The sequence below is a fragment of the Vanessa atalanta genome, chromosome 28 (genome assembly GCF_905147765.1).
Source record: "Vanessa atalanta chromosome 28, ilVanAtal1.2, whole genome shotgun sequence".
Lineage (NCBI taxonomy): Eukaryota > Metazoa > Arthropoda > Insecta > Lepidoptera > Nymphalidae > Vanessa > Vanessa atalanta.
In genome coordinates, this window is record NC_061898.1 from 703,415 (window position 1) to 731,250 (window position 27,836).

The 27,836-nt window shown below is 36.3% G+C and overlaps 1 protein-coding gene across 9 annotated transcripts in view; it reads left to right on the plus strand.

Annotated features, from left to right (window-relative positions):
- Positions 1-27,836, plus strand: part of LOC125074886 (protein hu-li tai shao) — an 88,497-nt gene that overhangs the window by 37,058 nt on the left and 23,603 nt on the right. For 5 of the 9 annotated variants that reach the window (XM_047686356.1, XM_047686355.1, XM_047686360.1 and 2 more), the window contains exons 3-8: positions 22,843-22,959; positions 23,796-23,969; positions 24,990-25,122; positions 25,352-25,522; positions 26,562-26,729; positions 27,512-27,732. In XM_047686356.1, coding sequence (XP_047542312.1) covers positions 22,861-22,959; positions 23,796-23,969; positions 24,990-25,122; positions 25,352-25,522; positions 26,562-26,729; positions 27,512-27,732 — 966 coding nt within the window. In that variant the 5' untranslated portion in view covers positions 22,843-22,860. The remainder of the gene's footprint in view (positions 1-22,842; positions 22,960-23,795; positions 23,970-24,989; positions 25,123-25,351; positions 25,523-26,561; positions 26,730-27,511; positions 27,733-27,836) is intronic. The other 4 variants (XM_047686357.1, XM_047686363.1, XM_047686359.1 and 1 more) reach the window with 1 other exon arrangement.

The window sequence follows — 27,836 nt, forward strand, 5'->3', positions numbered from 1 at the left end:
ATTAAATTTGTGCGTGAATCCTATATCGATCCGACTTTGTGGCGCCCGACGTGGGGTGATTTATATAGACCTGGACTCCACCTCGATAGAAATTGCTTTTTATTTGGTATCATCATGTTATTGTTTTGTTCAATATATTTTATGATATAGTTGAGTTTTATTTTAGATCAAAATCCGATACAAGTCAGCGGATTGAACACGAGAAACCTTTAATGAGAGCTCGAATCTGAGCAAGTACCGTAGTATTATTCAATTACAATTCTTATGTAACTTAGACTTAAACACAAATGTGTAAAGATAAGTCAGATATCTTTGTATTTCAAACGCAATTATACTAACAGCTTAATTTGTTTTTCATGTACATTAATCGATGTATGACAGCTTATCTTAGAAATATCAAAGTAACGATTATTTATTTACTTGTAATATCCAACGTTGCCTCAGCGAACCCGCAATGCAGTAAAGTTAAAAGTTTGCGAAAGCAAATGGCATTAACTTTGATATATGTGTTCCGGAAATTAGAATTATTATTAATTTTGTTGTGGTTTAAAAGAACATTAGAAAATGAATATATTCTTTACATTGAACAAGAAAATATACTAAAGAAGCTCATTGTTCTTTGTTTTCAAAAATATTATTATGTTAATAATTGTTTTGACAGATCGTATCAATGTAATAATGTGTTTAAGAGAGCTGTTATTTTGGTTGAAACTTATATCGTGTTTCATTTGTTAAAAAAATTAACAGAACTAGAATGAAATGGACTTTATCCAATATCGGTAAAAAGTCTAGCAACTTAGGCGAAGCCGCTTAACTGCAATTAGTTTCTTAGAAACGTGTTAGAATATTTACGTGGACACGTTTATCGATTCACTGTTGCTACGCACGTTCTGTAAAACATGGCGCTGATTAACTGTACTGATCTTAGTAATCTTGGATCACGATGAAGAATTGAAAATTGATTTGTAAATATAATGTTATTATACATAGTGTAAAAATATATACAGTAAAATTTATATTTTCTTCAAACCTTTCAAAATATGAAAAATATCTGATATTAGAAAACTTATAAACAATTACTGTCTGTGGTCGTGTATTTTGGATTGATTGTTTTAAGCAGTCCTTGATATATTTAATAAGTTCATTTATCTCCGGGTTCTCTATTCAAAAACGATGGTTTTTGAAGTTACATTCATGAGACGTATAAGATGGACTTTATCGACTTGTGACTCGTGAAAAAAAAACCCATAACAATAAGTTAAATTTATTAATCAATATATTCTAACTAAATATAATAAATATCATATAGGTAAATTATTACATTAAAAATAATAGGCGATTATATAGTAATAATAATACCCAAAAAAAACAAAATACCACAACAATGGACAACTATTTATAGAAACACATACACAAGAGACAATGAACTGATTCCAGCTAGAATATTTGACATGAAGCGTATATCGATCCGTAGTTACTAGGGAGGCGGTGGCGCCCGACGTGGGACGGGGTTTTATTGCAGCTACGAGATCGAATGGGGTTCCTAGAGAGTTATACTGAATTTATACAGCTCATTTTACGGGAGAGTTCTCGTTGGATAATTTTTTATTGTTTTCATAAAACAAAGAGTTGATAATATTACAATTTTATTACTTTTTATTGAATTATCATTTGTACCATGCTCCTTTGTTATAATATCATTTATGTATTTCCATTCATTAGCTATAGCTGATGAATAGAAATATCATCGAGATGGTTCAGTGGTTTGACCATGAAATATAAACGAAAGTCGAAGGTTCCTGGTTAGTTTTCATGTTTTTTGTTAATGTCTATAATTCATATAATGCAAACTCAAACTCAAATTCCTTTATTCAATATAGAAGCATTACACTTTCTTATTGATGGTCATTAAACACTACCACCGGTTCGGAAAAAGGAACACCCTGACCTGAATGAGAACCGGCGAAAGAAACTCAGCGGGTCTTTTTTTTTGTCATATTAATTATATACATGATTGTATAAGAATAGAAACAGCCGGGAGGCGATCGTTTCATTCCCAAGGTGTGCTATCCAACATAAACTCACTAATTGTATAGTAACCTTTCGCACACAAGCGTTCCTTAAAATTTTTTTTAAATTTGGTAACAGAAGCATTTTGAACGCTTTCTGGGATCCTGTTGTAGAAGCGTATACATTGCTCCAAAAAAGAGTTACTGACTCTATGCAGTCGAGTAACAGGAGTAACAAGATTGTGTTTGTTCCTTGTACCAATGTTATGAGAATCGAAATTTTCTCATAAAAACATTAATATTTTTCCATGCACGGCATGAGATGAATATTGAAAACATATATAATAAAGCTGAAGGGAGATATTGCGACTGCCTATGTCGGATGAAACTGCCACATATGTGTACTAGCATGTTGATATAAGCTTTAAAATATCTTCTCATCAATTGGAAAGAACTTTCCCGAGATTGGAACATGTACAGGCTGTTACTGTACTATACGTAGAGCTTCATTGACCTTTGATTATTACCATCACTCAGTCAGCTGCAGTACACGGCTGGCTTCTCCTAAGTTGCTCCGAAGCTCTCAGTCCTCCACCTTACGACACTGATATTTAAAGTCTTTTAATTTACATTAGCTACAAGAACGCAAAATGCTTCGGACAAGTCAACGGAAAATATCATCAATACAATAAATTCTTAACGAATTTTGCCCTGATACAGACATAATTAAATTATTGAAATCAAATGTCAAAATCTGTATAATATCTGATGAGTGGGTGGTACCTACCGAGACGGGCTTACACAAAGCCCTAGCTCCAAGTGATATGATATTTTGAACCAGCAACTCTAAACACCTGTTTTATTTATTACTCCAACTTTTGCATATTAACCACAAGTAAGATCTTAATTCCTTCTTAAAAAGTCGGCTTAGTCAATAACTAAAGTGCAGTCGTTAAATGTTTTTTAGTATCGGAACATTAGTTATTTATAGTTTGATCTGGGTTTATAGTACGCAGCGTATGTGATGATTTTAGTATATATTATATATGTGTAGTTAAATTGAATACCCATTAAAGTTACCGATTTTCCGCGAATTCCAACGACTCATAAAAACGTGTGGCGTTGATTTTATTTCGTATGTTATGGCTTTTTTTGTTTTTATTTATATTAATTAACATCCGATGCGAAAGTACACGTTTAAATTGTGTATCTGTTTGTCTAGACACGGGTTTTTAGCTCCTAAATTGAGTTTTAAGAGAAGATTTTTGGATCCAATTTTCGCAAGTAACACTAAACATTCTTGTGTTTAATTTGTGTTTGATTATTCTATCGTGTGTGTTCTGTAAAGTATCACCAAGCCAAATTTGAGCAGTGTGGTGGAATGTACTGCAAAACTAACTCTCCTAGAAGAGAAAATACCTTTACCTCGGCTGTTTATATTTATACTCGACTAGCTACTCGTCCCGGTTTCACACGGGTACAAGAAGCATGTAGATCCTTATTGTACCTTTTAAAATAAAGAATCTATACAACTTTTAAAATAAAGAATTAAAAAAAATTACAAATCGTTGTTTTTTCCGTCTAAGAAAATTGACATTCTACGCTTTTCTCAAATATAACATGCATGTATTATATATATAAGGAAGGTTTATATATATATATATATATATATATATATATATATATAAACCTTCCACTTGAATCGCTCTGTTTATTGTTGGAAACCGCATTGAAATCCGCAAAGAAACATCTAAGTGTACAGACAAGACTTTGCTTTATACTATATAAAGACAGATACAGTGGCTAAAAATAGTTTTTTCTATATGTCATATATATATATATATGTTATTAAGAGAAATGGATATATTCTAGAAAGATATTTCTAATATTCTATTTTAAAGCTGATTAAGTTCCTTACAATTACATAATTATTTTCAATTTAAATATATGTAACTGTTTTTTTATGCAAAATGTCTATCTCTATATAGATACTATCTATCCGTCCTGTCTTCGTACGGGTAAATTCATACAGAGATACCCCTCCCATTTTCCCCTTTTTGATCTTCATTAGATAAGTCCTTTCTTAGTGGAATTTTAAGCTATAATATATACCATGTTTATCATTATATTCATGTGCGATATTTAGTCAGGATAAACGATTTTACAAGTACATAATACTTTCCCAAACATTTAAAAAATATATAATATAGTATATACGAACAGACAAAACAATTTATATTACATAAATGTACATGGCTGTATGATATTTGAAAGTCGAACTGAATTTTAAATAATCAAAAAAGTTTAATATTTTTTCACATAAAGATCATATCGTTAAAGGCACTTTAAACCGTGCAGCATCCAAAGATCAACATGCAGATGACTGCGCAAAACGGTTGCATAATACACGCGGTGCAAGCGACGAGTGACTGAACATTTTGTTAACATTGTTAAAAGTCATACCAGAACGGAAATTGGCGAACTGTGATGTAGATATCGTAATTTCAAATAGGTAGGCAGACTTGCAAATGGCCTGGCTGATGGTAATCGGTCACCGCTTATGGAAATTGGCGCACGGAAAATATTTACCATTGAATTTGCTAATGCGTTATCTAACTTAGACGTCCCTTGGGTTTGTAGTTTTTTTTTTAATTTATAACATTAGCGGGCTCACAATTGCCCGTGCTTTTTTTTTTTCATTTTACTTTTATACATTTTGACTTTTTTAGTAAACATCAGCAGGTCTTCGCTGGACTTCGAGCTTGTCGTCTTCTTGGGAGACGTAATTCTTTTAATTCTATTTACTGCAATCCAGCGGGCCCCGCTCCGCGCTCGATGAGAGAGAGTACAGCCTCGGCGACTCTGATATCGCGTTTATGTATAGATGTCTTTGTGTTTGTAGTTAGACTGGCTCGCTCATCCTTTAAAACGGAATATACCACTATTGCTGGTCAGCGGTAGAATATCTGGAGGGGGTACGTTTAAGAGTTTATTTATTGAGAAAGTTATACAAAATCGTCATGATTCAATTTCGACAAGCAAGTCGAGTCGAGACTTATAAATTTGGGACAATTCTCGGTGCTTCAGAGCACGAGACATCCCTATAACCAAAGGGTTGGGTCAAGATTCGAAACCTACTCTTTAAGAGCAGAAGAGAAGAGAGAAGGACTTAGCCGAGCAGTGGTTTAAATGCAGTTCCTACTTGCGTCAGAATAAAATTAGTACTCGCCCTCCGCTCGTCAATCGCTCCAGCGTCCCGAGCTAAATGATTCTGCGAGACGTTCACAAAAGCTACGTTAAGTAACCGAAAAGGAACCGGTTTGCGCCGGGTGACATCATTTCACGTGATTCAAAACGTCCTTACCTTAAATAAACGGTTCGTTTAGAAAGAAAAAAAAAAAACAATCGACATCACGTTAATTTTCGAATATTGCTAATTTTTTAAAATCTCAAATTCTCGATGCATGATTGCGGGTTCGAACCCAGGCCAGCACCACTGAATTTTCGAAAGCTTAATTTGTGTTTATGATTATGAAGTGAAAAGTCTTGAGGGTACCTGCATGTGTCTAATTTCAATGAAATTCTTTCGTATGTGTTTCTCAACCTGTATCGGAACCAGGGTTCGAAAAAACCCGATTTTTTTATATATATCTGATATATATCCAGGCTAAGAAAACGAAGCGAATTTCATTCTGTAAACACTTAAAAATGTGAAAGGAATTTGTAAAATAATAAAAGTGACGAAATACTAAATTTTTTATTAAAAAAAGTAACAAAGGAATTCGTGTCTATCTATTTGAGAAAGAAATTTTTAATGAACACTTAAAAAACAAGTACCTTTTATTATCATATCTTCATTTGTTTGTGAGATAAATCAACTAATTTTATTTTTATATTAATTTGTAATCGACTAATCATAAAAAGTAATCATTCAGAGTCAGGCCTTAAGCATAGACCTATGAGTGTTCAGAAGATAGGAAAAAATCAATTGATATATATCAGGATAAAAATCCGCGAACCCTGATCGGAACAGCGGGGTGGTGTAAGCTCTCTCTAATTGGAGATGCTGTAGCTTAGCTTAGCAGTGGACCATTGATAGACTGGTTACTTTTAAGGTATATGGACTTGGGTATTTTAGACTTGCTGTCATGTAGTTAATATATATTAGATATAATATATAAAAAAAAATTATACATATCTTTTTGTGTCAAAATTACAAACTCCTAGTTGTCATAGCGACTTACGGTTGGTCGTAAGGACTTAAAGGACTGGAGTTCAACCTTCGTACCAGATTTCATCAATTTCGGTTCAGCGTTTACGCCGCGAAAGCGTAACAGACGGACAGAGTTACCTCAGCATTAATTAGTATTAGTATAGATTAATGGTTTACGTTCGATTGGATAAATAAACTTTCAAAAGTTTGACTATTACCGATGTAGTTAGCCTTGCCGTTAACCGTTTACGTGTAGGTATGCAATGTTGCCATAAAAACTTTGGCGGCGAATTTTCTTTTAAACGTCATTGTATTCAAATTAGGCCTAGTCATATTGTGTTGATTTATTATCTCTAGTAATGTTATAAATGTGAAAGTAACTCTATTCGTCTGTCTGTCTGTTGAAGTCGAAATTAGCTTGAACTCTAAGAAGAATATTGGCGACGTTTTTTATTCATAACACTCGATGAACGACCGCTAAAACGCAAGGGAGACGCGGGCGTTAACTAGTATTGTATTTACATACGCGTGAACGTAATAACCGTTAGATCATAGCGTTTCGATTGAGAGGATCGATAAGACTGTGTGTGTCGACGACATTTCGTTCTTTCGTGTAATATTAAGGTCACTGTCTGTCTGTAAATAGTCTTTGTTAAGAAAAATTGAACTAAAAAAAATACTCTAAGTATTTTATATATCGAATTTATGATAGGCAGTTATTTAAAAAAAATACGCAGAACCGCTGACCTTGTTCTGGTCATCGGCTCTGCTATAGTTATAACAATTTTATGTTTATATTGAAAAGCAACTTTAAGATATCGTCGGCATTTATTTGATTTAAAAATGAAAAGGTGAGTATTAACAAAAATAAGCAATAGTTCAAAATAGTTTTATTTAATCAACACAGCTTTTTCTTATTTAACCAACATAGATTTTACTTACAATGTTTTCTCTTCCGAAGTCGGTAGCAAAGTGCCCCCCGTACTTAAATCAACCCTCTTTTATTAAATCGCCCGCCCCACCAGAGGCGGACATCAATAACAAAAACACTTCGTTATTAAACAAACGGATGTTATAAAATCACTATTAGAAAATGGTTTTGACAATTCTTTTTATAAAATAATTTAATAATTTTAAATGATAATAATTAAAAGTAATTTAAACCGAATTACAGTAGCATTATCTAATTTGTAACTAAATAATTAATTTTAACAATTCATTTACACGATTAATCAATTTTTATAAAATCAATACTGAGCATATTTTAACCATACAATCATTTTAACATTTACAATAATTTTATTTAGAGTATAATAAAATTAACCTTAACAGCTAAATAATATTTGCGGCGACATATATATTAATAGCGTAAGCGTACCGATTTTTGTCCCAGTGATTATGGGACGATAGCTGCACATAAAAATCGGTTACGGTCTCATTTTGAAGAGCTCCAGCCGAAGACGTGCGGAAAAATAAAGATGGCTCTTGTTTGAAATTTACTAAATTGTTACGATTTAACAAAGATTTAATATGAGACAGTAAAAAAACGTTACAGGCCGGTTAGAGAGCGGCTAAAGACGTAAACAAAACTAAAGAAAATTGCTATCGACAAACTCCAATTCCTTTGAATAAAAGCGAAGTTTCGCGGGAGACTAGTATGTATGTTTTTAAAGTGATAACTTCTTATGGCAGGGTAAACCGCTTCGTTACGTAACGCGTTACGGCGCCAGTCTGTCTGCCTTCCCTCTCTCTGACGCACACGGCAGCGGCAGGCAGGCAATAATGAAACTAATAATGTACATATACAAGAATTGTTACTAAGAATAAAATACATTTTATAATCAATAAAAGACTTTATTTATAAATAACCTTTATTTATATTATCATATACATAAAATTCAAGTAATAACCTGAGGTTTTCTCGAACAATTTCGATATTAAATGGTTCAACTTAGATCAGTTTAAGTGTTCATCAAGATCAGTTTTAGTTTCCTCTATGGTATTCGTTCAGATCCCACGACACCATAGACAGATATGATGTGGGTGTATTTCCTTGTCTATGTTTTATTGAGGATGTGATTACGTATAATAATATTGTAATGATCGTCTATTTGTATAATTTGAATGAATTTGAACGATCTACAGTGTAAGTAGTAAGGCATGTGTGTGCGTTGATATGTGTGTGACAGTAATTTTTTGAAACTATAACTGACAATCGGATACTTACAATCCGAAATAATTTCGTATCCAGATGCGAAGTTACACACCCATAACGTCCCTAGTTTACATTGCATTTGAAGCTATTGCAAGCGTCATTTTGATAAGTTGTTATTTTTGCACAAACGAAATTAAAGGCATCGCCCGATAAGAAAACAAAAAGTCGAATTTACTGCCATCAAAGCGAAACGACACCATTCGTACGTCGTTTACAAATAAAACGAAAAAGTTGTGAAAATTTTAAATTTGGAACGGCGGAAGCGCATTCCTCGATCGCATGCCGTCTATTTCGGACGTGTCTACACGCGCTTCGTTTAATTCTCTTTTTGGTTAAATACCGTCGCGTTGTGATTAGGCCGTTCGGACAGGTGCTTGGTTGTCGCTTCGTCGTGTGTTATGTTATCTATGAGATGGTTTGATTTATTTTTCGTCTACTTTTTCATCTGCCACGTGGATATACGTATATATATATATGTTGTGACTCACTAGACGCCTTTCTGGGTTTATTGTTTAGTTTCGGTTAAGTTTAGAATTAACGATCTCAGTCGGGATATTTCGTTTGGTCTTTTTAAATGATGATGAAATTGTTTGAATTTTTTTGGAGATCCGTCGAGATGCGTTCTATTTTAATGAGCTATTTTTGTCTTGTTTTTTTTTTTTTTTGTTCAAACATACAGACAGATCGAAAGACATTACGCATTTGTTTTAATTAATGTCTGAAGCGTGTGAAATATGAATGACTTTATGAGTTAGTAAAAGTGGTTCAAAGTTAATCTTCCATTTATGTGAAAATTTAATTTTCTATCCTATTATTACTGACAGACATATATGTTTCATTATATATCGCGATATAGTTAAGTTTTATTAATAATTAATTAATCTAATTAATATTATGACGCAAACGTGTTCATGTCCAAAGTGTGACTAATTAAATCAAAGTTAATCTATTTAGGAGTAACAGTAGCGAGTTATCGCGGAGAAAATATATGTATGATATTGTTTTGTGTAATTTTAGTGTAATTTAGTTAGTAGTAATATGTTTTTTTTTTTATTTCAAAAACCTGATCTCGTCGTCATCTTTCGGGCCTAGAGTTCCTATTGCAATTAATTCTAAAAGTTCTATTTTTAGTTTAACCGTAATCACCTTCCAACGAACTCGTAGAAATGTCATTTGTGGACAGGTCAAATGTTAAGTTTCAATACAGCCTGACATTCACGTTAGTTTGACTCGTTTACGTATGTTTTTTTCATTTATTTTTTTTCGCCAAAACTGCCATTGTCAACGTCATTTCAGCACTGTATTTCATATCCGTTGAAAATGCTGGCGGCTTGTGTATGTTGCATGTCCAATCTAAGCCCTCTAGGGACACGCGATATTCAAGAGGAGTTTCGTGAAAACACATACAGAAGGATTAAATATATAGAGATACTAGCTGAACTAGCGGTTTGACAGCGCGAAATTGATAGCACACAAACCGCCAATCCCCATTTTCGATCTCGAGAGGTTAATTAAAAAAAGTAGCCTTACCCGGGACTCAAACTATCTCCATATAAAATTTTATCTAAATCGGTTCAGTGATCTAAGCGTGAGGAGGTAACAGAGACAGAGTTTCTTTCACATTTATAATATTGGTATAGATTATACTATTGGCTGTCGTCTGTGACTTCGCTTGCGTTTTAGGTATCGTTCATCAGATGTTAGGTGAAAAGTATCCCATGTTCTTCATTGGGGTTCAATGCCAGTGACAGACAGACAGAGCCACTTCTGCGTTTATAATATCAGCATATATGTTAATATCATAACTAATAAACATAATGATGAACTTAAACGATAGTACGAGACTACCGGTCTTCAAGACGTCGAAAAATAACTGGACTATTTTTAGACGTTAGTGACAAATCAGCGACCTTTCCGTGACGATATTTATATTAATAGAGATAGACTTTAAATTAATATTTATATGTTTATATATGTAAATGTATTTAGCGGGAAATATATATGTTTATAGCTTTTCTATTTATTTTTTTCAAGTAGTAATTGATTCAAGAAATAATCCAACTATGAACAGGATGTCAGTTAGTTTCTCCAATTAGGAGATGACTCGTAAAATTTTTGGCAAAACTGACTTGTATATAAACAGAGGTGTGAACACCAATCCATATTTCCGTTAAGACCTATGTAGGCTATGTGTAGAATGGGGCGTCACGGTATCACGCGTATGCGAACTCATCATGCCCCTGTTAGACACTTCTGGCTTTTTAGTGGGTATTCGGTTGAGCTTGGACGCATTACCGTTCCGTGTCCCACCTACGAATCCCATATCCTCAGTTCATGTAGCTAACCAAAACAGGCGTTATTCCGATATATACGGCCTATATTTCTCGTCCAGGTAGACATTTTTTTAAATTTCATTATGCCAAGCTAATTTTAAAAAGATCAGACAGAAGAACTTTCAGCAATATTGACCGATTGTATCTATAATGGCATGTTATTATGGAAAATGTTTGGACCCTTGAATTTATACAACTTTTTGTATAAATATTAGTGTCCATTACAAGGATAGTGGATGTCGTTCTGACGTATTTCAGTCACGGGATTCTTTATCAATCTATTCCTTAACTCTCATAATCCCCATCGGATTCGGTATCCCCATCCATAAATCCGTCTCGACCGGAAAGAGTTCACTACCGTTATTTTATTACCCTTTACCTAATACCTGATTTCCGTGACATAATGACGGTACCCTATTAACTACAGACACTGTTATAACCGCCGCGTCTGTTCTTGGTACTCGATAATCCCAAAAACTACTGAACGAATTTTCATATGGTTTTGCACTATTGGACGGAGTGATTCATGAGGAAGGTTTTGGTAAATAATTAATTATGGTTTAGGATAAATTGGGTGACATGTGAAACGTAAACCAATAAAGTCCACAAAATCAAAATATAATTTATTCAAGTAGGCTTCTACAAGCACTTTTGAATCGTCATTTTAGAAACTATATTAAGTGAAGCAACCACCGGTTCGGAAAGTAGATTATACCGAGAAGAACCGGCAAGAAAACTCTCTTCACATATATATTATGACCTTTATTGTAAGTGCGAAGCCGGGCTGGGTGGCTGGTGTTAGACAAACAAGTATTCGTTCCCTTGATTATCAATTAAAAACGTGTTCTTTTGAAATTCCAACAATTGTCCCGTTTCCTTTTCAACTCGTCACATATCGTCGGCTGGTGATCTCAACGTGACCTAATTGTCGCGTCACCAGCACAGCATCTGACCTCACGGCCCATTTGCGGATGACCTAGAAAACGACTGCCGTATAGAGGGTTTTTGACGCAATTTTTCTAAAAAGAAATACACGATTTCAAGATTTCTGGTCTAAAATATGCCGAAATGGCCCAAGGGTTAGAACGCGTGCATCTTAACCGATGATTTCGGCTTCAAACACATGGGTGTTTAATTTGTGGTTATAATTCATCTCGTGCTCGGCGGTGAAGGAAAACATCGTGAGGAAACCTGCATGTGTCTAATTTCAAAGAAATTCTGCCACATATGTATTCCACCAACCCGCATTGAAGCAGCGTGGTGGAATATGCTCGAAACCTTCTCCTCAAAGGGAAAGGAGGCCTTAGCCCAGCAGTGGGAAATTGACAGACTGTTAATGTTAAATGTATGTAAAATATTTATACATACTATTAATATGAAGAGGTATAATTTTTTTGTTTGTATGTAGACGGTAATCTCCGGAACTTATGACTTAATTTTAAAAATATGTTCACTGGTAGAAAGTTACGTTATTCTTGAATGCTATTAGGGTTAGTTAATTGCACCCGTGCGAAGCCGGGGCGTATCACTAGTCGGCTGTACTTATAAGTAAATAGTCAAAATTAAAAGGGGGGTTAAACTGAAGCGCAGCTACATACGTAATAATACCATTAAAAATATATAATAATAACTTTCGCCCGCCTTTGTGTGCCCTCTGTTTACCTACCCAGATGGGCTTGCAAAGATCAACCAGCTAGTAAAATATTATCGATGATATATATATAATTAAATTCATAATATTATTATGAATTGGTGCTAGGGTTTTGTGCAAGCCCGTCTGGTTAGGTCATCAGATATTCTACTGCCAAACAACAGTACTCAGTACTTTTGTGTTCCGGTTTGAAGTGTGAGTGAGCCAGTTTAACTACAGGCACAAGGGACATTATCTCTCAGTTTCCAGGGTTGGTGGCACATTGGCGATGTAAGGAATGGAAGCGCCATTGTCTATGGGCGGTGGTAAGCACTTACCGTCAGGTGGCCTATATGCTCGCCCGCCAACTCTTCATGTACTAAGTCGCGCCCTATCACGTTTATTTATTATCGGCGTACATTAGTGTGCGTGAATGACGCTTATTCTTGCTATGTGTATTAGTGTGCGTAAGACATTAAAGAGTAGAGACAGCAAAAAAAATTAATAATTAGATTATATTTGCTATGTTTACTTCATTAATTAATAATTAATTTAGCGTCGAACAGCACGCTTACTTAAGTGAATAGATCATTAAGCGTGTACTTAGTTTAGTCATTAGTCTTATCACATTGGATATGTTATCAAATCGTCCCTATTGGAATAGGTAGTACGCGATGTAGCCACTGTGGTCGTTAATCGGATTACGAGGAAGTGGGCCGCGTGGGGCTTCGATACGAATCGGTGTAGTGTGTCAGCGTGGACATCGAATCCTTAGGCGGTGTTCCGATGACGGGGAGTGCTCTTGCTGAATTTGAAATTTTGCGTTTAATTTCGAGTGTCATGCAGGTAGTACATGGCTTCTTCTGTACTGAATTTTTTTTTTGTATACAGGGTGGTATTTTTATGCAGTGATCTTTTATAATTATTACTATAGACTTTTTTTTTTAATGTATTTGAGATCAGATATCAGTTGAAGTCGTAAAATATATTAAAATATGCGTATTGTAATAGACTGACCACTAAATAAATACAAACCAATTAAAAATCGTTTTTCACAATTAAAGGGTGTCTTAGGTCAGTCTATTTAAACAAAGTAGTTACTTTCTATAACAATTTATGGTTGTGTCCTCGAATGCCTCCCGTCATCCAGCCCTTCTCGTCTATGATCAAGTCCTCGCTGCGATTGGCGAACGCTTCTGATTGGCTATCGCAAATTTAGTCAAATTAGCATCCATTAATCGATATATTAATTATTGATCGTATAAAATATATTTTGAAACCTATATCTTTTGAAACCTTACACAATAGAATAATAAATGAAGTGATTAGAGTACCTAGTAAATATTTATCGTCTCGTTTTCCGATCACCGATTATGCAAACGTCTGATCGTCGATCGACTTGGCGTCGCGGCTCTCGTATCTCCGATAGTGGAACTTGACCGCGAAATAATAATCACTTGCGGTCGGTCGGAGACGGACTGTTGTATAAATAACGTTATGTACTAGGACGTAGGACGCGTTCGATGGTTTCAGTGCTACGGACGAGGGGACGACGAGATAGCCAAATAGCAGTACTTAGTATTGTTGGGTTTCGGTTTGAAGGGTGAGTGAGCCAGTGTAATCACAGGCACAAGGGACATAACATCTTAGTTCCCAAGGTTGGTGGCGCATTGGCGATGTAAGGAATGGTTAATATTTCTTACAGCGCCATTGTCTATGGGCGGTGATGAGCACTTACCATCGGGTGGCCTATTTGCTCGTCCGTCTGGGTCTACTCGGCTTAGTGATATGGCAAGTGTTGGTAAAGAAGGCATATTATTCGATACAAGATTTTATAGATGATAAAAAAGCGTGGAGTTAATGCTTGTTGACTTCCAGGTAAGAGACGTAACATACATATATAATTGTATTTAACTAACATTAGTATTTTTATATGTTGAAAAGAGTAACTACTGAGTTTCTTGCCGGTTCTTTTCGGTAGAATCTACATTCCGAACCGGTGGTGGCTTAACTTAAAATAGTTTGTTAAATGACGATTCAAAAGTGCTTGTAAAAGCCTACTTGAATAAAGTATATTTTGATTTGATTTGATTTGACAAACAGTATTGAGTTTATTGATTCTCTTTATCCGTAACTGATTTTTCGTAAATTTATATAAAGTAGCCGTTGTCCTTCCTTGGGGTTCAAGCTTGCTTCGTAACAAATTTCGACAGATTCGGTCCAGCAGTCAAAACGGAACAGACGGATATATAGATAGAGTTACTATTACTATACTGTGATGGAAATTTTTCAATCAATAATGATGTTACGTATGTATGTATACGCCGGTTAAACAATTATAATATGTTATTTTTAATAGTGTTTATAAGTACCAGTTCGTAATTAGGACGGCGACATCCCCTAGTTTCGCAGACACAATTTCGACCTAAGTTAAACCGAGGGCGTATAGTTAGCCCGTATCAATGTCGGGTTCATTGAACTGTAGGTTCTGAGTCACGTGTTTAACGTGGCTTCTCTCTGACCGATATAACTTGACCGCGTGCGGTACACTGCGGTAAAGGGGGCGTCGGGGTGTAACAATAGTAGTCAAAGTCGTGTTTAATCCGTTCCAATAAATACCTACCTATAGTATATTGTAATATTTAAGTGAAAAACTAAGCCAATATTCGTAAAACTTGTACAATAAGACGCTTTAGAAGGTTTCGAAGGTTTTAGTGTACAATCATTACATAGAATAAAACAAATTCGCTTACCGCTGTCTGTCCCTGTGTATGCTTAGATCTTTAAGATTACGCAACGGATTTTGATGCGAATTTTTTTAATAGATAGATTGATTCAAGAGGTAGGTTTATATGTATAATACATGCACAATATAGTAGAGAAACAATGATAATTTTAGAGGTTTCTAAAGTGATGTCGTAAATAAACACATTTGTTTGCGCTTACATTGCAAACGATGGCTGAAGCTTACGAGATAGATCAAAATAATGTACTACACTATTCTATACCTTAAAAAAATAAAAAATCAACTCTACGTTGGTAAATGTCTATCTCTTAGGTATAACCCACAATAACCATTTTTTACCATTTACTTTTTACGAGAAATAATGGCTTATTTTCGAAGCGATTTTAAGAAACACAGCATTACTCCTTATCCAATTAAGTAACTTAAATACGTTGTGCATTTAATATAGATCAATATGGCCCTTTACAGCATGTAACATATTTTCGAAGATATTACAGTATTAAAACGCAAGGACATAGCGGTTTGTATTGTCTAACGACTGAAAAACCGTGTAAGACATTCTGTAGTATATTTAGTGGCAGCATTGCACCCGTGCGAAGCCGGGGCGGGTCGCTAGTGTTGTTATAAGTGCGCCTCGCAGTTTTACCCGTTTTGAATTTCATGTTGTTTTTTTTTTAGCATTAGCAGCCTGTAAATTTCCAACTGCTGGGCTAAAGCCCTCCTCTCTCCCTTTGAGGAGAAGGTTTTTTGAGTATATTTCACCACGCTGCTCCAGTGCGGGTTGGTGGAATACACATGTGGCAGAATTTCGTTGAAATTAGACTCATGCAGGTTTCCTCACGATGATCCTTCACCGCCGAGCACGAGATAAGTTATAAATACAAATTAAGCACATGAAAATTCAGTGGTGCTTGCCTAGGTTTGAACCCGCAATCATCGGTTAAGATGCACGCGTTCGAACCACTGGGCCATCTCGGCTCAACTCTTTCAACCATGTCTTTAGTTTAATTGTAGTCAATTTTGTATGTTAGTAGATTCCGACCGCGACTACAGCTTTTGTAAGTTTGGTCGTCCTTTGTTAGGCCTATGTCCTTCCATGGAGTTCAATCTTGTGTCATACCAAAATTTATCAAATTCGGTTTAGTGTTTTAACCGTAATAAAGCGAAGACGACCTCCGTGGTCGAGTAGTGTGTACACCGGTTTTCATGGGTACGCCACTCCGAGGTCGCGGGTTCGATTCCCGGCCGAGTCGATGTAGAAAAAATCGTTAGTTTTCTATGTTGTCTTGGATCTAGGTGTTTGTGGTTACTTCTGATTTTCCATAACACAAGTGCTTTAGCTACTCACATTGGGATCAGAGTAAAGTATGTGATGTTGTCCAATATTAAAAAAAAAAACAAACGTTATATTTGCGGAATAGAGCAACAGACAGACATAGTCACTTTCGCATTTATAAAAAAATTAATATAGACGTAAATTTATAAAAACGTTTATTTTTTTTTTCTTGAGGCTACAAAAATATATTGGTGTAAGTTTAAAGTTCACGGTATCTTTAGAGTCGAATGTTGCAAGAACGTCTTGACTTTAATAAAATCTATCATTCATACCGACGTATCTTCTATAGCGTTTCAATGGGTCTGTGTCAAAATGTCATGACGTCGGTCAACGACCGCGACGTTTGCGGTCTAGGGTTGTCGATGATAAAGAAAAATTTTAATGTGTTTTTATTTTTATTTTATTAGGATTTTTACAATAACAAAATCTTTCGAAAGTTCAATTAAAAATTTTGATGACTCTTTAAATATAATATTCCATACGACATGCGTCGAAGTACGATGTTTTGTAAGATATAGGTAGGCAGATGAATTAGTAAATGTCACCTGTCACCACCATAGGAATCCATAGGAATCGGCGCAGTAAGAAATATTAACGATTACTTGTCCTTATTATATCGCCAATGCGCGAACAACATTGGAAGCTAAGATGTTGTGTCTGTAGTTCACTGGCTCACTCACGCTTCAAACCGGAACACAATGAATGCCTAACGGCAAATCTAAGTGTATTGCCGTTGGGCGGTAAAGTATCTGCTGAGCGATAACTATTTAAAACGCTGTATTGGCCTAAAATTAAATATCCTTAATAATTTTAGATTCTAGATACCAAGAAATATCACCACAAAAAACAAAGACATATTAAACCCCTCCTCGCCTGTCGGTCTTAGCCGATAAACTCGAAACCTGTCGTTCCGATTTTCATAGTGTTTTCGCTGATGCATAGTGATTCATGATGCACGACTAGGTATATAATTTATTACCGACTTTTTATCGACTTCAGTGGCAGCACAACGCAAAGTCGTAAACCAACTGAGTTGAGAGCCGAGATGACCCCGAGAACGTGTTCAACTTAACCGATGTTTGCGGGTTCAAACCTAGGCAAGCACCTCTGAATTTTCATGTGCTTAATTTGTGTTTATAATTCATCTCGTACTGGCGGTAAAGTCAAACATCGGTAAGAAACCTGCATGTGTCTAATTTCAACGAAATTCAAGCTCATGTGTATTCACCAATCCGCATTAGAGCAGCGTTATGGAATATGCACCAAACCTTCTCCTCAAAGGGAGTGGAGGCCTTAGCCCAGCTGTGAGAAATTTAGATCCATCCTCAGGACGACAAGTTTAGATATCGTTATCTGAGAAGTAACGAAAGAGAAAATCGAGAAAACTTAACCTTTTCATCCCAAATATATGTTAATTTTTAGTGAATCAATCCCAAGTTCATTCCTAGTATGAATGCATGAAAAATATTATAAAGTTTATCATAATTACTATTTGAAGTGGTTCATTCAATAACACAGCTAATTAACCGACTCATGTGTTAATTAATACAGTTTATCGATTGAATTAACAGCGATGAGTAATTAATATTGATTAAGGCTGATACACACTGTCATGAATTAGTTTTACGATTTACTCGTGAAGATCACCCTATTATAATAATTTTAAAAAACAAAGGGTATGCAACAACTACCAGCCACCTTCATCACAAAATGGCGCGAGAAGCCGCTGACGAAATAAATAATAAATTAAAATCAAAACCGGTGTAGACACTACTCGACCACGGAGGTCGTCAAATCTGTTCCACTGGACCAATGAAGGCTATACAAAAATTTTGAGCAAGAATTACTTAGATTCTTAACGATAGTAGTCTAAATAGAATGAGTACTACGGCTCAGCCTTTGCCAGTGAGAAGCTGTTCTTGCTCTGAGAATGGTGAAGAGGTCAGAGAGTCTTGCAGCAGCAAATTTGACTTCGGCATTGCAGAAAGTCATTACTAATATGGAATAGTATCTCTGTCTGTCTGTCTGTTGCTCTTTCATGGCCGATCCATTGAATACAATTTAATGGAATTTGGTACGACTCAAGCTTGAACTCCCAGGAAATACCTGAAACGCAAGGGTAACCGCGGGCGACTACTTGTATATTACGAAAAGACTGTCGCGGTCTGGTGTTCGTGAAACATCGTAGTCGTCAATAAATGATTATTTAGTTGAATCTCCATAAATATTCATGCAATAATTGCCATTGTTATGTATGTCTATGTTGTGCTTACGTAATCTATAGAACTCGGTGCATCCCAATGAAGGGTATAAGTGTATGACGTCATTCACTTGTGTTTATTATCCGTAATTATTATTATTTTTAGTTAACTTTAATAATGCTGATATGTTCAGCGATTATGACTAAGGGCACACACCCTGGACTGTCGAATGGTCCACAGATGATAAATGATCACCACGGTTCATTGGCGGTGTAAGAAATATTAAACATATTTATATGGTCAGCCGAGCCGAGATGGCCCAGTGGCTAGAACACGTGCATCTTAACCGATGATTTCGTGTTCAAACCCAGGCAGGCACCACTGAAATTTCATGTGCTTAATTTGTGTTTAAGTAATTCATCTCGTGCTCGGCGGTGAAGGAAAACATCGTGAGGAAACCTGCATGTGACTAATTTCAACGAAATTCTGGCACATGTGTATTCCACCAACCTGCATTGGAGCAGCGTGGTGGAATATGCTCCAAACCTTCTCCTCAAAGGGAGAGGAGGCCTTTATCCCAGCAGTGGGACATTTACGGGCTGCTAATGCTAAAAAAAAAAACAAATATGGTCAATGAGCCCTGAACTTTGGGAACTAGAGACCTTATGGGGTGCGTCTCATTAATGATTGCATTGGCCAATATCGGCGATTTAAGAAGTAAAATTTAAGTTTAAATTTCAAATTAATGAGATTTATCAATTGTTTTGTTCACAAATATGTTATTTTTAACTAAGTAAATGTTAAAGTCTGGAAAAAAACTTTGACTCGGCGAATGGGACAAAAACGTAACCTTAGTTCGTTGAAGTATATAGCCTATTCAAATCGAAGTAGGAATAAAGATAAACAAATTTTATGCGATTTGCTTAATAGCTCTGTTTTATTGTGCACTAACATATCTTGATTAATATATGTATCTTTATTTATAACACTATTGCACTTAACAACTTATATCCACTTTAATTTTACTTCCAAAATTCCGATAACAGTTTCGTCGACGTTCAAAACGCCACTATTTCGCAAATCCATAGTGACTACCATAGATTAATCAAGCTCTCGACCAATGATGTCGCGTCAATTTGCTGTCAAATGATGTTTATTTGGTTTTTCTCCTCTTATGGTTGGAATAGATTATAGAAATTATGGTGTTTTGTATAATTTACGTCTCGTTCTCCACGCGACTAGATAATATGAATATTTTTTTCAAGACCTTCCCCTGCTTGATAGGAAAACAGTTGCTGCGTCTGTCTTGCGTTTGTCGCTACTGTGAAAAAGCCTAATCATGTTCTCCCGACTCGAAAGCCCATTAGCTATTCCATCAAACATTCATTGAAAGCCATCGCATATCTAGGAAGTAACTGTTTAACTTATGATTCGTTGTACGCATACTAATCTAGATCAGTAGGTAGACGAACAGAAAAAGTGCAACTAGCCGAGTTTCTAGCCGAGGTTCTCGGTAGATTCTCTTAGAACCGGTGGTAGCTTTATAATTAATTTCATCCTGTAAAATTTTGTTTCAATTGTGCTTTTAAGAGGTAATTTTTATGATGGTCTTTCCTGGTAGGTTTAAAGTCGAGGTCAATACACTTGCTTATTGGACGTCAAAAATCTACCACCGGTTCGGGAATAGACTTGAGAAGAACCGGCGAAAGAAAATCGGCGTGTTTTTTTTTTTTTTTTACCTCGAGTCAAATTAATTTAAACTATACTAGTTCAAGTTCAAATTAAAATAGAAAAGTGGCAACCCTAAAAGACGTTTGATTGAATGCTTGACATTCGTGTGACGTGTACGCGACAAGGATGGATGTATAACAATCTATATAAGTTCGAATGAGATGGCACTACGTTGTTAGCTTCACGTATTCGAAGACACAAAATGTCTTATTAAACTATTAAATTTTTTTTCTGCGGTTATGATTTGCGAATGACCAATCAATGTTATTATTTAAAAAATTGTGTTGAGTTGTTTGTGTGTTAATTTAAAAAAAAAAACTAGTGTTTTTTTTTTGTAATAACACACCTTAGGAACGAGCAGGCTTTAGGCAATTATAAGTTAAAAAAAAGTGCTTACGTGCGCGTTTGAAATTCAACTTCTTCGGCGTGGTTGAAAATAGTTTATGTTTACATGCGAATAGTTAATTAAAGTATAATATTAATAATCTACTTTTTAACATTATTATTATTATAATATAATATGTAATTATATCATCGCTACTAATACACTGACTCGAGAATTGAAACATTCACCAATATAGACTTTTACGAGCGCTTTTGAAACGTCATGTAAGAAACTATTTAAAGTAAAGCTACCACCGGTTCGGAATGTAGATTCTACCGAGAGGAACCGGCAAGAAACTCAGGAGTTACTCTTTTTCAATGTCTAAAAATACAGTCATGTTAGTTAAATACAATTATATGTGTATGTTATGTCACCACTTTTAATCAAAATTAATAATAATAATAAGGTGTGAAGTTGTCTATTTCTTCTTCTTCGTCTTCAACTTCGTCGTTTGCATGCGTAATGCGTTAAATAATAATTAGGCCCGAACTATTTTCTGGCTCCAGGTCCTCCAGACCTTTAAATCTCGCTCTGACTCAGCTCGTAATATTAGGTTAAGACTTCGACACGGTAGCAAGCGAAAGTGATCTCTTGCTGCTGGTTTTTTTTAGTGGATATTCTGGTGTACTAGTCGTCCTGGACATAGCCCCCCATTCACGTGCGTTTCCAACGAAAAAATAATTGTTTAATATTTACACGTTCCAATCACGGAACTATCTCGGCTCTGACCTGGCGTCCATGTTACGTAACACAAAAATATAATCATCAACAAAGTTCGCCATTGTGCACTTATCTACATCTTCCCACAGACAGACGGATTGTTGCGAAAATGAAGAAACTAGGTTATATAGTGAAAGTATGTTATATAATGGATGCGCAATAATTGGTATATAAGGTCATGTTAATCTTATATACTTACCTATTGGGTAATAATTGATTGTAATCAGTGGCGTATTTAGCCTTTTCGGGCCCCAATGCAAAAGAGGGACTCTGCGAATTATGAAAACGAATGTGGAATATCGAAACGGTTCCCCGGTAGTAGATACCTGAAAGGGTTGTATCGCATGTGCAAGCTTAGGACACTATTCTTACGTTTTTTTTTTTCTCTTTTATAAGTTCCTCGAAAAAGTATATTTAAAATAAAGGTATCCTCTGTGGCCCCCTTGGATCAGGGGGCCCCATGCGACCACATTGACCACATTGACCACATTGGCAGCGTTTGCGTAGACTGAGTCATCACTAACAATACATCCGATTGATTTTAAAATTAGCTCAGTTATTTCGCGACGTAGATGATTAAGTAAGGATTTATATCTATATATGAATCTATGACATAAACAAATAATATATACAGTGTAAAACTAAGTCGCTTCCCGTCTGTACGCTTAGATCTTGTAAACCGCTCAACTGTTTTTAATGCGGTTTTCATCAATGATCAGGGCGATTCGAGAGGAAGGTTCATAAGTATAGTAATTATAAATCTTGATTTAAATTATATCGTACAACGCTCTACGTTTAGTAAATATTTAAAACGTCCATCGTAACTACGTTAGTCAATGTGACGTACGTTCTATTAACACTAGGAACAAGAATAAACTTGTTACTCCAAGTACCCGATTACACAGGGTTAGTAACTCTTTTTTGAGGCAATGTGTACGTTTTTACAACAGGATCCCAGAAAACGTTCAAAATTATTCAATTATATAATTCAAAAGAATCGTTAAAGAGCGTTTGTGTGCTAAAGGATATTACAACACTAATGACTTTTTAGTTGACTGCACACCTTGGGAGTGAAATGATCTCCTCCAGGCTGTTTCAAATAACTAAAATATAATTATTATTGTACATGCAAAATGGTAAAAAAAAAAAACAAATATCCCGCTGAGTTTCTTTCGCCGGTTCTTCTCAGGTCCGAGGTGCTAAATTCCGAACCGGTGATAGATTTTTGACTATCGATAAGCAAGTGTAAACACTTCTATATTGAATAAAGATTTTTTTGACTTTGACTTTGATGTCTCTAATGTAATATGTTCTTGTCCACAGCGGAATTAAGCAAGCAAAATGGCTGACACCGATACAGAGACACTGCCGAACGGCACCGGTCCGCTCTCCGCCGAGGAGGAAGAGAGATTGAAGCAGCGTCCCGCCGACATCGATGCTGTGAGTATATTGTTATGATAATATATCATATATGTTGGTGCCCGAGCGAATGGGTCTCCCGATGGTAAGGTCAAAATCGACCATAGACAATTGACGCTGTATGAAATGTTATCCATTCCTTACACTGTCAATGCGTTAACAACCAAGGGAGACTGGAACTGGAAGCTGGAACACGACAATACCAAGTATTGCTGTTTGGCGGTAGAATATCTAACGAGTGCTACCCAGACTGATTTTGCAAAGCCTTAGCACCAAGTAAAAGTTTTTTGTAATGTATAACTGAAAATAATGTAAACCTATATTCATAAATATATTATTATACAAGCTGTCCTTCTCAGTGTCATCCCCTTTCAATTTAGACTATCGACGTGACATTCGTGAATTTTATATTTTATTCTTGTATGTTATATCTGAAACAGTTTTGTAGTAAGCGGGAGTGCACCACATGCACTATATATTCCCTCGCTCCTATATTCCGATTGGAATGCAAATCCGGTACGATCGGAGAGTGTTCAGGCCCAAGACTGACGGCTGAACATGCTTTCCGAGGCGCAGGAATGTATGCGCTTCTGCTGCCGAGAATATTTTGACGGAAAACCCAGTACAGTACACGAGATCAATAAAACAAGGAAAGAAGGAGGAAGTTGCGTTAATCGTAGTTTGTAATCATGCGAGAAAATATTATAAACCAATCACGGGACAGATTTTCGTGTCATGCTATGTGTAGGACTAATTAGCGCCAAGTGCGACAATATTTAGCCATTCAGTCGGAGGTTTCCTCGTTGAATATTCGGTATTCGGCATGTCAAGTGAAATATTTCGTCTTATTTTCTCAGGATGTCCGTGAAATGGAGCGTCGGAAACGTGTCGAGGCCCTCATGTCGTCGAAGCTGTTCCGCGAAGAGCTGGAGCGTGTACTCGATCAGCAGATGCACGAGGGTAACGACGCGCCCCTGCTGCAGCGCATCAGGGAGATGGTTGGGGGGCGGCTGCATACGGGAAGCTTAAGGGTGAGTGTGGAAATACAAATACTTCAAGTCAAATTCAATGGGAAGAGGAGTAAAGATGCAAAAACTTTGACCTTGAAATAATACACGTCATTGTTCGAAATTTAAATAGTTTGTATTCAAAATGGCGTTTTGGATGTGGGCGTAATTCTTATTGGAACTTTGGAAGTACAATTATAGTTGGATGTAATTCGTTGGTTTCTTTTTTGTTATAAATAAATATATAATATAGTAGAGGTGTTATAGTATATAGCATGGAAAATACGAGAAACAACGCTGTTTGTTGTATGGCTGTGTGAGGAATTAGTGAAAGGCAAAATTATGGTCAGAATTTTGATATAGAAGAAGAACTCACACTGAGTTCTTCTTTAAGGTAGAGTTACATGGCTCTGCATGATCTACAAACAGCTCCTTGTCTATGCAAATATACCATTATCTACCGGTAATAATTGCACTGTTTAAACTTTCTACAGTCAACGGTTTTCAAAGTGTAAAAAATTTGAAAAGTAATTAATTTGAAAAAGGCGGGATCTCTTTGTTATTCTCCAATAATGAGTGATTAGTGCCTGTCTCTAATCCTGAAAGTCTAATGAATCGGAAGATAGATAAGAAGAGCCACGAAATGACAAACCATCAGACAGGTACCCCACCTGTCTGATGGTTTCGCACAGCAATTGCTAAACCTCAATAATAGATAGATAAAAAACAAGAGCTTTTGATTTTCCTTCTTGGGGCACGGTATATGTTTCTATCATAAGATTCCACAGTTATTTTTAACGTGGCCTATAAAAATTTAAAGCTCATGTCAAAAAACATTGATACAAGATTATATTAATAGTAGAAAATCGTGGACCTAGTATTGATTTCCAGTTAAATTTAATTGTACTTTGACATACTCTGTAATTTTAAAGTGGTAAAGAGTAACTCCTGAGTTTGTTGGCGGATCTTCTCGGTAGATAGTACTCTCCGTACTTTTATGAGCCTGAGTTTTTTTGATAATCACCATCTTTTTTTTCCTCTCAGGGTCCAAGTTGCGTCCTTCCCATCAACGACATCCGCGGTATCGAGGGCGTCGGCTACGAGAAGGGCGAAAAGATCCTCCGCTGCAAGTTGGCGGCTGTTTATCGTCTCGTCGATCTGTTTGGATGGACGCAGAGTGAGTTTTGTTATATTTAACTAGTTATGTTATCAGCACGAATCAATAATTGACAAAAAACCCGCTGAGTTTCTTTCGCCAGTTCTTCTCAGGTCAAAATATTCTTTTCCGAACCGGTGGTAGTGTTTAATTTGACAATCAATAATTATTAATGCTTCTGTATTGAATGAAAGCATTTGATGATATGATTTGATATTTGCAAATATACATTAAATACATATTTTCACAGCAGGCATCTCCGGTCAGATCACCGCCCGCCTCAACACCGCCGTGGAGCAAGTATTGACCACGCCGCGGGGTCTCCTGCCGCACGAGGTGACAGCCTCGTCGCTGGTCAAGGTGGACATGCAGGGCGTGGTCCAGGACCAGGGGACCACCAACTTCCCCGTCAACGCTGAGGGTAGGTTCGGAAGTAATCTCCAAGTCGATCAGTACGAATCTTTTGGACTTCATTTGTTAGTGTGTTTTGGGCGTGGTCCAGGACCAGGGGACCACCAACTTCCCCGTCAACGCTGAGGGTAGGTTCGGAAGTAATCTCCAAGTCGACCAGTACGAATCTTTTGGACTTCATTTGTTAGTGTGTTTTGGGCGTGGTCCAGGACCAGGGGACCACCAACTTCCCCGTCAACGCTGAGGGTAGGTTCGGAAGTAATCTCCAAATCGACCAGTACGAATCTTTTGGACTTCATATGTTAGTGTGTGTTGGGTCAAATATCGTTAGGCCAATACAACCGATTAAGCGATACGTTGATATTACAATTATAGAAATTACTTCGTTTTTCAAGGTCGGGTCATTTAAATTTAATAAAAATATCGTCCATATTTTTGGTTGATTTATATTAATTTTTTATTTAAAATAAGATTTTATTTTGTTTTTATTTTAAGTCTATTTTGCCCGATAAAATGAACTCTTTAGCTTTTAAGAGTAGAGTGAACAGGTTTCTTTTGGATGGGCGTGTACCATCTTCCTCTTCATCTATACTTTCCATAAGTTGAGATGGAAGACAAACGCCTATTCCGTTACGACTATATATATAAAAAAAATGATTGTGTTTAATTAATGCCAGATGAGGTTTAAAGTAATAAAAACAATTGTGTCGCAGAACATCCAGTTGGATCGTAGTAGTTTTCGCTATGTTTTAATTTATCGACACAATTAAATAAATTAACAATGTTTGAGAATAACTAAACGATAAGAAAAATAATTGTTATTTAAAATTCAGTTTGAATTAAAATAATGAAAAAGAAGTGACGTTATGTACGACGTGACGAGTTCAGTCTACTGTAAGCTACGTAAATGAACTTGGTTCCAATAAATAATAATAATAATAACATATATATGTTATGATTACAATCGTGAATAGCATTATTTTCTCGACTGCAACTAGAAGGCTATAGTATACCACTCGAGACAAGCCTACAGCGCCCGCCGCCCGCAGGGTTCTCGCTGCACGCGTCGGTGCACGCGGCGCGGCCCGACGTGCGCTGCGTGCTGCACGTGCGCTCGGCCGGCGCGCTGGCCGTGTCCGCCACGCGCCGCGGCCTGCTGCCGCTGTGCGGGGAGGCGGCGCTGCTGGGCGACGTCGCCTACCACCGCGTGCCCAACGGTATGACGCCCCCCCCCCACTGTCTCCTAAAAGGGGATGAGACGCCCTGCCCAACTGTGGGACTTTACCATTATTTATAATTGGGCCGTGTTGTGCAGAAATCTTGCAACACTCGACCAAAAAAAAGTAATAAAGATTTAAAAGAGATATTACATGTATATATTTTATGAATTGTGTTTATAGTATTGTGTAACGGGGTGACTGTTAAAATACCTATGCAAATGTCATTAGAACAATTATTTTCTTTTTGAATCTTGAAGTGGTGTAAACAGGAGTTGTTAAATTTAAAAAATATCTTTAAAATAATATGCTTAACATATAATTAATAGTATGTGTGTTTAACAAGATAGCTTTCACTATAGAAATGAATTTCTCATTTAATTCTAAACAGTTGTTATTGCTGTCTCTTTGGAACATTACTCCAGAACTCGGTCGAATTTATTATTGGACTAAACTAATTTATGTCTTGATTTGATTTTGAAGCAGAATTTTTATAATGAATGTATCATTCCTGACTAGATTTTTTACCTGAGCTTCATTTGTAAAGCAATGTATTTCAAAATGTGCTATGAGTATGTAGCTAGTAACATATGATTTTTCATAGAGTTGCTAAATATAGACTTTAGGTCAGTAATATTCATATGTAAATTTGAGTTGTAAAAGTAATTTTGTGGTCAAAACTGACCCCAAGAGTAGTTCAGGGTTGTTGAATATACAATTATGACAAAGATAAAAAAAATAATTAACAAAATCGTTGTAATTAAAAATTCTTGTCGTTGTAGGTACCCTCGACAACGAGGAACGTGATAAGCTCGTCCGGGCCCTCGGGCCCCACGCAAAGGTGCTGATGCTGAGCGGTAGTGGCGCTCTCTGTTGCGGTGCGACCCTCGAGGAGGCCTTCTTCCAGGCCAAGAACCTGAACGCCGCTTGCGAGGTTCAGCTCCGTCTGGCTTCAATGCCACTGGACGAGCTAACTTTGCTGGACGATGAGACAAGAAGACAGGTCGGTTGGACGCTAAAACGTTAACCAATGGGGTTTTTGTTAGTTTATCCGGCTTCGAATCCCGGGTCGGACCAATTTGTATGCAAGTTATTTAAGAATTTCTC